General features: G+C 33.0%; 1 protein-coding gene and 1 long non-coding RNA gene across 2 annotated transcripts in view; both read right to left on the reverse strand.

Moving 5' to 3' along the window:
• Positions 1-1982: 1982 nt before the first annotated feature.
• LOC136066459 (uncharacterized) lies at positions 1983-3250 on the reverse strand. Its single transcript, XR_010627968.1, has 2 exons — positions 3213-3250; positions 1983-2289 (listed from the first exon to the last, which is right to left on the reverse strand). It is a non-coding gene; the product is annotated as an uncharacterized LOC136066459 (long non-coding RNA).
• Positions 3251-4520: 1270 nt separating this feature from the next.
• The window catches only part of LOC112035785 (uncharacterized), a 43183-nt gene continuing 34129 nt past the window's right edge, over positions 4521-13574 (reverse strand). Inside the window, exons 27-35 of the mRNA XM_065770802.1 lie at positions 11922-12257; positions 11113-11266; positions 10729-10839; positions 10235-10402; positions 8208-8334; positions 6197-6355; positions 6005-6117; positions 5871-5930; positions 4521-4947 (exon numbers count right to left, since the gene is read on the reverse strand). Coding sequence (XP_065626874.1) covers positions 4750-4947; positions 5871-5930; positions 6005-6117; positions 6197-6355; positions 8208-8334; positions 10235-10402; positions 10729-10839; positions 11113-11266; positions 11922-12257 — 1426 coding nt within the window. The 3' untranslated portion in view covers positions 4521-4749. The remainder of the gene's footprint in view (positions 4948-5870; positions 5931-6004; positions 6118-6196; positions 6356-8207; positions 8335-10234; positions 10403-10728; positions 10840-11112; positions 11267-11921; positions 12258-13574) is intronic.

A 13574-nucleotide genomic window follows, 5' to 3' on the forward strand; every position in this document is an offset into this window, starting at 1 on the left:
GGAAAGGGGAAAATAAACTGACAGCATATTCTAGCAGAAAACACAGTAAAACATATTGCCATAGTAGTTGGACACAAAAATGTATTATAGCTGTGGGAACCTTAATTTTTATTTTTTTACAATATGAGTGTTTTTGCCATGTAGAGTGCACATTGTTGTAGTATGTTAATATTAAATGATTGATTTTAATTTTTTAATGAATAAAAATAGGTTGGGAAATTAAACATAAAAATATGAAAGTTAATATGGAAGATAAAGTTAAAGAAGTAGCGTTTCTATAAATTAATGGTTTAATGACAATACCACTTTCTAATTTGAGATCCTTATCTTCTTCTTCTTCTTTTTCTTAATCAATAATAACTTTTGAATTACTTTTTAAAAGGATATATTATAGTTTCGAGTCTTTTGACATAATATTTTTATAAGTATATATTTTTAGCTCTAAGAATTACATATTCAGTAAAAATCTATTGTCCATTCCCAAAAGACATTACTTGAATTAATTAAATTTTCCTATTACTTCTTCTAACTATTAACCTTTGTCTTCACCTCATTTCTTTCCCTAAAGGTAACCATGTGCACTCATTTCTATTGGTTTCAAACATCTCTTCATTATTTTTTAGAATTTATTTATTTTAATAGTTCTCCTATATATATATATATATATATAATAGAACTATTGCGCGCGCGCGCGCACGCACACACATACAAAAAAAAAATCTTAAAAATAATAGACGTTTAACCTCTTATTGTGCTCCTCTATTATTATATAAATGAATAGTTTAATGGCATTCCAATTTTCTAATATGACATCCTTATTTCTTAAACAATAATTTTTTTAATAACTTTTCAAAAGGACATAATATCATAAAATTACCCTGTCCCATGAACCCACATTCTCCAAATGACATTACTTGAATTAAAAGTTTGTTAATTGGAAATTTATCAAAAACAAGATTTTTTTAACAAGCCTTTCTTATAAGTTACTTATTTTTAAAGATAAATCAATACAAAAACTAAATACCTTTATTTTAAAGGTGTCAAACCAATTACTTGCCATGGATAACTAGAGGTTTTATTTTTGTGATAGATGGATTAGCATTTAACTTTGAAATAAGAGATTTTTTACAGTTGGAAAAACATAATGGCTATGAGAAAACTTATGATGGTGGTGGTGATGGAATTGATTATGTTCAATTTATGTAAAGTTCAAGCTAATGACATTATGTCTTCTTCACTTCCAATGGGCTTTCCTCATCCATCACAACTAGATGATTTCAGAAGTCTATTACATGATTGCCTTGACAAAGATATTAAAGAATGCAAAAAGAAAAGCGAAAACCCGGTTGGAAATTTATTGACCATGGAAACTGTATTATTAAGACTTTTTACAGGTGTATCTGGGTTGATGACAATAGAATTAAAAGTAGCCATATCGAACTTTATGAAATTGTTAAAAAGTGCTTAGACAATTATGACAAATTCGGTCTTCACAAGTGGCACTAAATTACTTAAATGTTATGAAGTTGAGCTCAAGAAGCTGAAGGAGAGAAGAGAAAAGGGATATCAAACTTAGCTACAGTTGGGACTCAATGGGTTTTGTTTCATCCCGATCTGTGTTGCAAATAATTCTATCAGTGGTCTTGTTAGTTTGGTGCAGTGACTGTTCTATGATTCAAGTCACTGTTTCGTGTCTTTACTCTCGATTAAGTCGTCTGTTTTTCTCAAAAAATAAAAGGTACGTGTCTATTTGTTAGTGCTGTTGTGTTGGTTTTTATAGTCGGTGCAGTGTCTATTTCACTTTCACACACCAAAATACACACACCTGTACACACAAAGACCACAAATACAACACAATCAGCTATACCAATTCCAAGTAAGCATTCTTCATATTATCCAAGAATAAGCAAAAATATGGTTGGTCTCCACTCCAATTACCAAAAGCAAGCAAACATGGTTGGTCTCCACAGCACCCCTCTTCATAATTCTAAATTGCATGATATATTAACTTAAAATAAAATAGAATGTCATTGCAAATTTAATTATGAGCTTCAACAGGTTGATTAGCTTCATGTTGTACCAATTTCAAGTTTATTGGACATTTTCGATTTTCAAGTTTTCAAGTATATCGATGCATCTTTTTAACAATGACCTTGCCTCCCCATTCTTCTCCACCCCAAGCTGATTAAGAATCTCATTCTTAAACCCTACATCTACCAAATGCGCTAATGGAAGGTCTCCAAACAGCTTGGTGATTTCCAGAAGGCACTCTGAAGCAGTGATGTGAACCTAAATTTGAGTATTAGATTAGACAGTGTAAAATTTGTAAAAATGAGAATAAGAAAACGCATTAATAAATTAGAAACTGCTGGAAGCAAAGTGGAACAGTCAAAAACAGACATGAAAGTCAAAAAATAAATCTTTTCTGAGAAAGTTAATAGTGGGACAATACCAATTGAAAATAAAAAGGGAGGGGGATTTGTGCCAATTTCAGAAGTTAACGTCAATAAAAATTTATTATATGAATGTTTACCATTAATTAAAGAGCTTTGGTAAATCTTTATATTTGAGTATTATGAAATGGTTAAATGAATGTGTTTGATGAACTGATACTCGGCAAAAGGTCTGGAAGAAACTAGAGGAATACAACTAAGCAAGTACAATGAAAAGAAAGCCATGAAACCTCATTATGAAAAAGAAACTGCAGTGTCACAATGCAACATTTTGATGATTTTAAAAATGCAATTTCAATGATACCTTGGGCCAAAAGATTTATTTTATTTTTTAAATGTGAAAATCATGTGTTTGCCCCGCGATTATGGACTCTAAAGATGTATGTAGGTAATGCAACTGACCAATAGAGAGATGCAATATACAATTTATTTGATGTCAAAATAATGATATGGCCATCTTATCAGTAGATTCTGATTGATTGCATTAACAAACATTTTTTTAAAATTACATAAAGTTGAATTAAACAATAAAAATAATAGATGTTGCCTCTATTTGGGTGGGGGAGCAGAATCATTATGACTACATATGGATCAGTTTCGATATGTATCAGATGTTTTACTTGAAAGGCATACAAGAGATGAGGTGCCTCCTGATATCCAATAAGTCAGGTGTAAGGGTTTCCTCAAGCTCAATGAACCAATAACTAGAACAAAAGTTGATGTGCATTGACCAACCAAATAAGGAAATGGATGACATACCTGGGCAATCTTTACCGTGCTTATGCATTGGACTACAGTTTCAAACATCTCTTCATTATTTTCTAGAATTTATTTATTTTAACAGTTCTCCTATATATATATATATATATATATAAAATAGAACTATTGCGCGCACGCGCGCACGCACACACATACAAAAAAAAATCTTAAAAATAATAGACGTTTAACCTCTTATTGTGCTCCTCTATTATTATATAAATGAATAGTTTAATGGCATTCCAAGTTTCTAATATGACATCCTTATTTCTTAAACAATAATTTTTTTAATAACTTTTCAAAAGGACATAATATCATAAAATTACCGTCCCATGAACCCACATTCTCCAAATGACATTACTTGAATTAAAAGTTTGTTAATTGGAAATTTATCAAAAACAAGATTTTTTTAACAAGCCTTTCTTATAAGTTACTTATTTTAAAGATAAATCAATACAAAAACTAAATACCTTTATTTTAAAGGTGTCAAACCAATTACTTGCCATGGATGACTAGAGGTTTTATTTTTGTGATAGATGGATTAGCATTTAACTTTGAAATAAGAGATTTTTTACAGTTGGAAAAACATAATGGCTATGAGAAAACTTATGATGGTGGTGGTGATGGAATTGATTATGTTCAATTTATGTAAAGTTCAAGCTAATGACATTATGTCTTCTTCACTTCCAATGGGCTTTCCTCATCCATCACAACTAGATGATTTCAGAAGTCTATTACATGATTGCCTTGACAAAGATATTAAAGAATGCAAAAAAGAAAAGCGAAAACCCGGTTGGAAATTTATTGACCATGAAAACTGTATTATTAAGACTTTTTACAGGTGTATCTGGGTTGATGACAATAGAATTAAAAGTAGCCATATCGAACTTTATGAAATTGTTAAAAAGTGCTTAGACAATTATGACAAATTCGGTCTTCACAAGAGTGGCACTAAATTACTTAAATGTTATGAAGTTGAGCTCAAGAAGCTGAAGGAGAGAAGAGAAAAGGGATATCAAACTTAGCTACAGTTGGGACTCAATGGGTTTTGTTTCATCCCGATCTGTGTTGCAAATAATTCTATCAGTGGTCTTGTTAGTTTGGTGCAGTGACTGTTCTATGATTCAAGTCACTGTTTCGTGTCTTTACTCTCGATTAAGTCGTCTGTTTTTCTCAAAAAATAAAAGGTACATGTCTATTTGTTAGTGTTGTTGTGTTGGTTTTTATAGTCGGTGCAGTGTCTATTTCACTTTCACACACCAAAATACACACACCTGTACACACAAAGACCACAAATACAACACAATCAGCTATACCAATTCCAAGTAAGCATTCTTCATATTATCCAAGAATAAGCAAAAATATGGTTGGTCTCCACTCCAATTACCAAAAGCAAGCAAACATGGTTGGTCTCCACAGCACACCTCTTCATAATTCTAAATTGCATGATATATTAACTTAAAATAAAATAGAATGTCATTGCAAATTTAGTTATGAGCTTCAACAGGTTCATTAGCTTCATGCTGTACCAATTTTAAGTTTATTGGACATTTTCGATTTTCAAGTTTTCAAGTATATCGATGCATCTTTTTAACAATGACCTTGCCTCCCCATTCTTCTCCACCCCAAGCTGATTAAGAATCTCATTCTTAAACCCTACATCTACCAAATGTGCTAATGGAAGGTCTCCGAACAGCTTGGTGATTTCCAGAAGGCACTCTGAAGCAGTGATGTGAACCTAAATTTGAGTATTAGATTAGACAGTGTAAAATTTGTAAAAATGAGAATAAGAAAACGCATTAATAAATTAGAAACTGCTGGAAGCAAAGTGGAACAGTCAAAAACAGACATGAAAGTCAAACAATAAATCTTTTCTGAGAAAGTTAATAGTGGGACAATACCAATTGAAAATAAAAAGGGAGGGGGATTTGTGCCAATTTCAGAAGTTAACGTCAATAAAAATTTATTATATGAATGTGTACCATTAATTAAAGAGCTTTGGTAAATCTTTATATTTGAGTATTATGAAATGGTTAAATGAATGTGTTTGATGAACTGATACTCGGCAAAAGGTCTGGAAGAAACTAGAGGAATACAACTAAGCAAGTACAATGAAAAGAAAGTCATGAAACCTCATTATGAAAAAGAAACTGCAGTGTCACAATGCAACATTTTGATGATTTTAAAAATGCAATTTCAATGATACCTTGGGCCAAAAGATTTATTTTATTTTTTAAATGTGAAAATCATGTGTTTGCCCCGCGATTATGGACTCTAAAGATGTATGTAGGTAATGCAACTGACCAATAGAGAGATGCAATATACAATTTATTTGATGTCAAAATAATGATATGGCCATCTTATCAGTAGATTCTGATTGATTGCATTAACAAACATTTTTTTAAAATTACATAAAGTTGAATTAAACAATAAAAATAATAGATGTTGCCTCTATTTGGGTGGGGGAGCAGAATCATTATGACTACATATGGATCAGTTTCGATATGTATCAGATGTTTTACTTGAAAGGCATACAAGAGATGAGGTGCCTCCTGATATCCAATAAGTCAGGTGTAAGGGTTTCCTCAAGCTCAATGAACCAATAACTAGAACAAAAGTTGATGTGCATTGACCAACCAAATAAGGAAATGGATGACATACCTGGGCAATCTTTACCGTGCTTATGCATTGGACTACCTCAGGTGACACTGAGTGAAACAACTGAAAAAAATATAGAATTTCGTGTTCAGACAAGCCATAGAAAATATCTGACAAATGAATACAACTCTGATTACCTCCTGAACTAAAGAAGTTATGTTGGCATGAAGGGAAGTTCCCTGAAAGTCAACAGAAGCCTTGTTGAGTCTCGAACAAAGTTCTTTGATTGATGAAAATGCCGATGTTTTGACTGCCCATGAAAGTTCAATCAATAAACTATAAAGAAGGGTACTAAACTTTTGAGAAAAAGAAATAGCTAATCAGGGTACCTGTCCATGGAGATCCAGGTGACAGGGAAGTTATGAAGATGTGCAATAAATTCTTTTTCTGTTCAAGAATATCATTTATATGTGCAACATGGATGCAAGATGTCATGCAGTCCAATATTTTCTCATGTGGAACAGATACATCTTCAGTAGCTTCTGATTCTGCACGACAGAAAGTTTATAATAAGACTACTAGCACCGCTTTACAACCTTAACACACAAATTTCAAGTTGTAAAATAGTTTGATGATGCATGGAAGCAAGTGGGGAACAGAGAAACAAAGGTAAGGCTATTTTTGCAGTAGATAATAAGCAAAGAGCTGAAGATCTTTCCCCCTTTCTTTAGTTGAGTCAAGGTTTAAAATTCGTAGTTTCATTTAGGGTTTGAAAAGCTTTAGTTCTGGGGGCCTGAAAGAGGCTAGGAATTGAGGACTTTGCTTTCCAGAAATTATGGGTAGCAGAAGTGATGGTCGTACCCAGTGCACAAATCTACATGAAAATATCACAACAGTAAATGTACAAAGGACAGACAAACCCCTGAAGGTTGCATCTGAAAAAATAGATAGAAATTCTTTTGCACTAACAACAGAAGCCCAAGCTCATGAGAGAAACTATGAAAAATTAGCTTTATTTGGTAGGGAGGATACAAACTGAGAGGAGGGAATGTGAGGATTTGGGGGCAGAAAAAAAAGAAGAAAAGATTTCTATTTTCCATTATACAAAACAACTTGTATTAATTTTTTTTTTTTTTTTAATGAACTAGAGGGAGAAGACAGTTAGAAAACCATGCAAGACATTTTTTCTCCTATTTTCCTCCCAATTTGGGAGGATTAAGAATGGTGATCCCAGATAAAAAATAACCATCTCTCCCTTTGTTCCTTTCTTTCACTTTTTTAATCTATCGAAATATCAATCCGTCTTCCATTTTCTCTCTACCATTTTATTTTCTCTTACTTATCCTCTCAACTGACTGCACTCTAGGTTACACTTTCCAGCAACCTTTTGATATATGTTGTAAAATGGAAAAATGGATTTCATGATTCTACAAATACATTTCCTAAAACCATCTGCATATCGGAAAAAAGACTGCAGCAATGATCCTTTTTTTTTTATATAGGTAATAGAGATTTTATTGATAAAAAAGTTTAATGTGTTCACTATGATGAAAACTCTAAACTGGAAATGAATACATTAAACTCGAGTAAAACTAATAGAATGAAGAAAAGAATGAATGGAAATATATTGCGTATAACCCCAAACTCGAGACCACTGAAACAGAGTACCAAACAAAAGAGATTTTAAGAGTTCTAGAGATTTCTATTTATCTTCAAAGGTACAGGTATTGCGTTCTTGCCAAACTAACCACATTAGACACCCCGAAACCATATTCCAGATCTTTGACCGGTGCTTTCCCAACAAATTCCTCCATGCAAAAAGGAGAGAAACAACTATCTTCAGCATCACCCATTGGATCCCAAACACCAAAAAATATTTCACTCCATAAAGCATAAGCAAAATGATAGTGTAGCAGAAGATGGTCCACAGATTCCCCATCACGACGACACAAAAAAAACCAATTAACTATTGAGGTGATGATCCTATTTAAGTCTAATTATCATTTACACTTTAGAAACTAGAGGTCAAGCCTTGGTGTGATGGCAAGTGTCTTTCCACCAAAAGCAAGTCAAGGGTTTGAGTCTAGGAATCAGCCTCTCCAAAAAAATATTGGAGTAAGCCTGTGTACCAATCATCTCTCACAAATCCAGCAAAAGTGGGAGTTTTAGGCATTGGTTACGCCCTTTATATTAATACTTCAAGAGCTAATTGTCACGTCCTTCAAACCTCCTAAGGAAAAGATCCCAATCAAACGAACTCAATCCCAATCATGTTCTAGATAGTTATAAGTTAACAATCATATTCTAAATTTATGAAATGATTAAATATACCTTCACAATACCCAGCTCAATTACTGTGAACTATAAATTTTTAGATAGGACTGAAAATCTGAATGTAACCTGTTTTAGCAGCATCACTTGCCAAGGGTGCTTGCCCAGACTTATTGAGTGCGGCCATATTGCACATATCAAATAACAAAGGAAAGACCAAATTGAAGAACTCTGGAAGACCAAAGGCTTTTATGACCTGTAACAAATAATACAGGAAGGAAAATAAACAAAAGAACTTAAAGAAGTCAAAACTCAAATTAAAATTATAGGTAACAAAAAGAAGTCATTCTTCATCAATCACCATGAGAGCATACATCAAAAATTCATAAGACAGTTTAAGCAAAGCCTATAATTCAAGCATGTTAAATTACCAATTATCCCAAAAGCTTAAACTATTAGGAAATGATGAATTTAATCATAATTCTAACAATCCCCCACATGTGTGGGCCTAAATTCCCCCTTAATAAGTGGACCCAACACGTGGGATTTTTAACATTTTAAATGGGAGGTAGTAAAGCTAAGAATCGAATTCAGGATCTTCTGCTCTGATACTCTGTTAAATTACCAATTACTCCAAAAGCTAAAACTATTCGGAAATGATGAATTTAATCATTTAATCATAATTCTAAGAAAGCATATATTGAAAAATAGGCCCAAATAAATCAGTTAAAGATACAGCATAGTGACATCTGACTTCTGGTGGTGAGGACACCAAAAGTGCTATATTAATGGTGATTGGTTTCATTGTACCTAATTGATTGTGATTGATCTTGATGGATGCTGAGACTCTTAGGATTTTATTCTCTTTTATTTTACATCTAATGTAATAGATTACAAGTTATTTCATTTCCTTGTTAGGTTAGAAATTTATTTCCTTCCCTTCTATGATGTTGATCCAAACAACTTAAATTATTATAAATTATTAGGAAGTAGTGAATTAAATCATTTAACCATTATTCCAACACTCTCCCTCATATGTGGACCCAAACTCCCACATAGTAAGTGGGACCCAACATTTTTACCTTTTTATTGGAGGTAAAATGGAGGCATGGTTCGAAATTAGTGCCACATGCTTTGATACCATGATAAACTGATTGTCCTAAAAGCTTAAGTTGTTAGGATAATATAACTATTTTTAACTCTACCATAGGTTATTTTAGAGTCTATTTAAAAGCCCCAAAATGCAGTTAAAGGTAATTTTAGAGTCAATTTAACAAGAGCCTTGAAATATCATAGCACCATCACAATTTGATAATATAACTGTTAAAGGTATAATGGCCCAAGAGGCCTGGGCTTATTATAGGACCATTTACTAATAGAGCAAGCAAAGTAATCTTAGACCTAGTTGTAGTGAAAGTACTGCAATTTGAGAGTTAGCTTAGGGTTAACTACTATATACCCTACATTAGGTTCATTGTAAAACACAGTTCAATATGGTAAAGGTGTAGCCACTAAGCGCTCTACACTGGGGATGCAAGCCACTAAGGTCAAACTGTATTAATTCTCTTGCTTCCACCTTCAGACTAATTTCATCTTTCTATTTTAACATATATCAAAGCCTGGGTTCTAACACCTTTAAAAATTAAGGAACAAAATTGTTCCTCTAAGAGGAGACACATTTTTTAGGTATCAACTCAACTAAGTGTTAATGCCAACTAATAAGGGTTCACTAGATAAATCCTTTTCCACCAATCAGTAGATGACTTCATAGAATGTTAACCAAAGGGGGCCCGCACATTGTTTCAATATTTTAGTGATCATTACATAAAGAGATGGAGTGTAATGTTAAAAAAAAGATCAGAACTTCTATTTGACTTACATTGATAACATATTTCAGTAAAAAAATGTAATTCATCATAAAACATGTTTTCAGGATTGCAATAGTTGGACTAAGGTGCAACTGTCTAGAAAGGACCACTGGAACTTAAACTATAAGTCGGGAACCATAATTCCATGCGACCTGCTTTAGTATGAAATAGTGAAATTTAAGAATCCTTGTATAAAAGTTTTGTGAAGACATAGGTTCTACTGTCCAATATTTCCAGAAAATATACGAAACATTTCATGAATATACAGCAACATTATACAATTCTAACCTGTTCAAGACAGGAGAAAGCCGCTTCACGGTATTTCTTCACTTTTTTTGTGCACGCAGAAGATACCAAACTCAAAATGGCATTGGGACTGGCAGGATCTCCAGTGGAGATTGCTGCATGGCATGATGCAGAGAGGGCACCTAAAGCATTCAATAGAGCATCCTTCCCCTGTCCATCCAAAAAATTGGTTCTCAATACTAGCAAAATAGGTTAAAATATGAAGGAAGGAAGGGAATAAAAAAAAACAAGAGGAAAAATCTTAACTGTGACATAATTAAGAACCCATGATGCATATATTTATACTGGATTGACTACCATTAAATAGTAACTCAATCAGGTTTTTATTTTACAATGATATTACTTCATATGTAGGAACGGAAAGGGGGGAAAAACTGACTGCATATTCTAGCAGAAAACACAGTAAAACATATTGTTTATGATAACTTTGACTTTGTGCATTCTCTTTATCAAAGCTCATGAAAAGATCAACCTACCTCCCATAAGCGGCCAGGAACTTCCTTCATAAGAGATTGGAGCAAAATTTGATAATAAGAAGACATGGATTCACCCAAAACTTCACTAAGCTTGCAAATTGCTAGGGCTGACTGCAACACACAAGCAGAGATCTTACAAATATAGGAAACAATTTTTATTTTATTTTTCTTTTTAGGTTCTTATGTGATTGAACCTGTGAGTGAACCCCTTACCACTTTGTTACAGGGAACGGGGAATGGGAACTCCATTTGGTTTTCTTTTGATGAGTAACAAAAATTTTATTAAAACCATAGGCAACCAATTTCCATTTCATAAGAACATAAAATTAAAAGGCGAGGAAAAGAGGGGAAAAAAAGAAAGAAGAAGAAGAAGATAACACTGACCTTTCTTTTATTTGCCCATGATGACAATGTAATGCTCTCGCATATGAGAGAAACAATTTCCCCCAAGTACAACTGGAGGGTGATGCGTTCACCACTTGTATTATCTTCCCACAACTCCTCAAATAAGCCAGAAATATACTTGTCATCCTCAAACCTGCATCATAATTGACTGGTTTCTTTAAAGTAAAATAAAATTTCACTTGCACAATCAATTTTGCTTTGTTAATTATTATAAAGATCTTTTTGGATACATTGAAAGGGGGTTGGGGGTGGAATTGAGGGGGAAGGAATTTCAAACCCTAGACATCTCCGTTAGAAACACCAATACCATTTGACCTAAATGTCATTTGCAATTATTATAAAAATCTTTAAAAAGTGTCAACATTTTTTGTACAGATTTTTTTATTAATATAAGTAAATAAGTTTCATTAAAAAAGCAAAAATGTTGGTTTATATTTCAAAATTTCCAACAATTTAAGTGCACGAGTCCAAAAGAATACAGTCATCAAAGACTCAGGTAATTCTCTACCAGAATGGGTGATATTCTGTAAACCTTGATCGTACTTTAATCCAAAATGCAGTTTAACTCCTAAGTCTGTAAACAACTAAGCATTGTATGATTTTTACTGGCCGGAATCGTTCTCTAAAACTATTTACCATGTACATCTACATTCCCTGCCAACCTAATAAAGAGTAACCAGAGAATAACATGGTGACAACAATTTATTGTATGATATATATTTCCTTTCTGGTGAGAGCATTAATAATATCTCAAAGTAGAAAAAAAAATCCAATCATCTGATTCGGACCTTGAAAGAAAGATAACTGGAACAATTGCTGCATGATATCCACTCACGACATCTGAGGCCATGGATGAATAGCTTTTTAATAAAATTGCACACGAAATTTGAGCATTCCTGTCACCAGTATGTAAAGCTGCAGTTTCTTCAATTAACTTTTGAGCCTGAAGGGGTGTTGCATGCTTAAGAACAATGGCACAAGCATTGGCAAAGGCACGCTTTGCTGCAACACTTTTCTCCTCCATAACAACTGGAAACAACAGCCTCAATAGCATGATTGTATGCGGTCTGATATCAGCTCCAACATTTTGAACTAGTAAGGTAATAAAGCTGGCAACACCAACCCTGCAGAAGAATATGTATAGGTTACAGAAAGCATCATTGCTGTTAACAATTGTGTACATTACAGACAGGACTAATTTTTAGAAAGTTACAATGCCCGTTCCCTTGGAGACACTGTGTTCAGGAACTTCCATCACTTTTTGAACAATAAAGATGTATCTGTCATTGTTAAACTCTCTTCAGTTAAACTGCAGTCCATAGCATTACCAACTAAGATTGCTAAATGCCTTGTATGAAGTAAACAGAAAAAATGGGGAGATAACTGGGAGCACAGTACAATTAAAGATATGAATTTTGCTTTGGTCTGAAAGTTTCAAAATATAACATTGATAGTGCCCAAACAAGAAAAATGTTCCCAGTATAACTTAGTTCGACCAAGAAGTTTCAACAAGAGTAAAAGCCTGTTTGGTGTAACTTATAAGCCTGTTTATGTTTAACTTTTTAAAACCTCACTTTTTCTAAGTACAGTTGTACGCTCACCCAACTCATTTTTAAAGCAAAATAAGCCAATTAAAAAAAGCTATCCCAATAACACACACTAAGCTGAAGAACAAATACGCTTGAAAAGGATCCACACAAACAATGATCTCAAAGATTCAATGCTTCAGGATCTTTGTAATTTTAGAACTTAGTATATCTTAGGGTTAAAAAAAAAAAAAAAAAAAACTCATTTCTCTAGTATATTTCACATGTACTGGGACTGAAACCTTTTCTTATTTAACTAAATTTTATTACTTATCAGAATAGAAATTCAATACTTATGGGTACAAGACTTTACTGTTGGCCTTTTAATTCAAATGTCACATAATAAAAAGTTGTTTTCTAAAACACCTTTTTAATTTCTACACTAATAATTGCAAGTTGTAGGAAATTTTAAAGGTTAATTTAATTACCAAACCATCATTCTAACACTGCCCTCAGTATGGGCCCAAACTCTCCCTTGATAAGTGGGACCCAACACAGGAAACTTTTAATATAAACTACCGCTTGTCCTAAACGTTTAAACTAATATGAAATGGTCAATTTAATCACTTAGCCACAAATCTAGTGTTTTAGACACAAATATATTCCACTGCACCTTACATGGATAACTTGAAGAGAAAGGTGGACTTTTGGAGAAATGGAATTAATCTTGATTTTGTTTATAACTCAGTTCTTGAGAATTTTATTATACAATTGAAAATCTGTCTTGGGCATTGTTCATTCCTCTTCTTAGAATTTGTTGATCTTTTAAATTTCTGATTGTAATTTCATTAGGACTTGCTCTAGTATACAGCCTGTGTTCAGAAGCATTCTCCTCTTCTTTAAAAGGTGATTATT

Source organism: Quercus suber, unplaced genomic scaffold, assembly GCF_002906115.3.
Source record: "Quercus suber isolate HL8 unplaced genomic scaffold, Cork oak 2.0 scaffold_36, whole genome shotgun sequence".
Lineage (NCBI taxonomy): Eukaryota > Viridiplantae > Streptophyta > Magnoliopsida > Fagales > Fagaceae > Quercus > Quercus suber.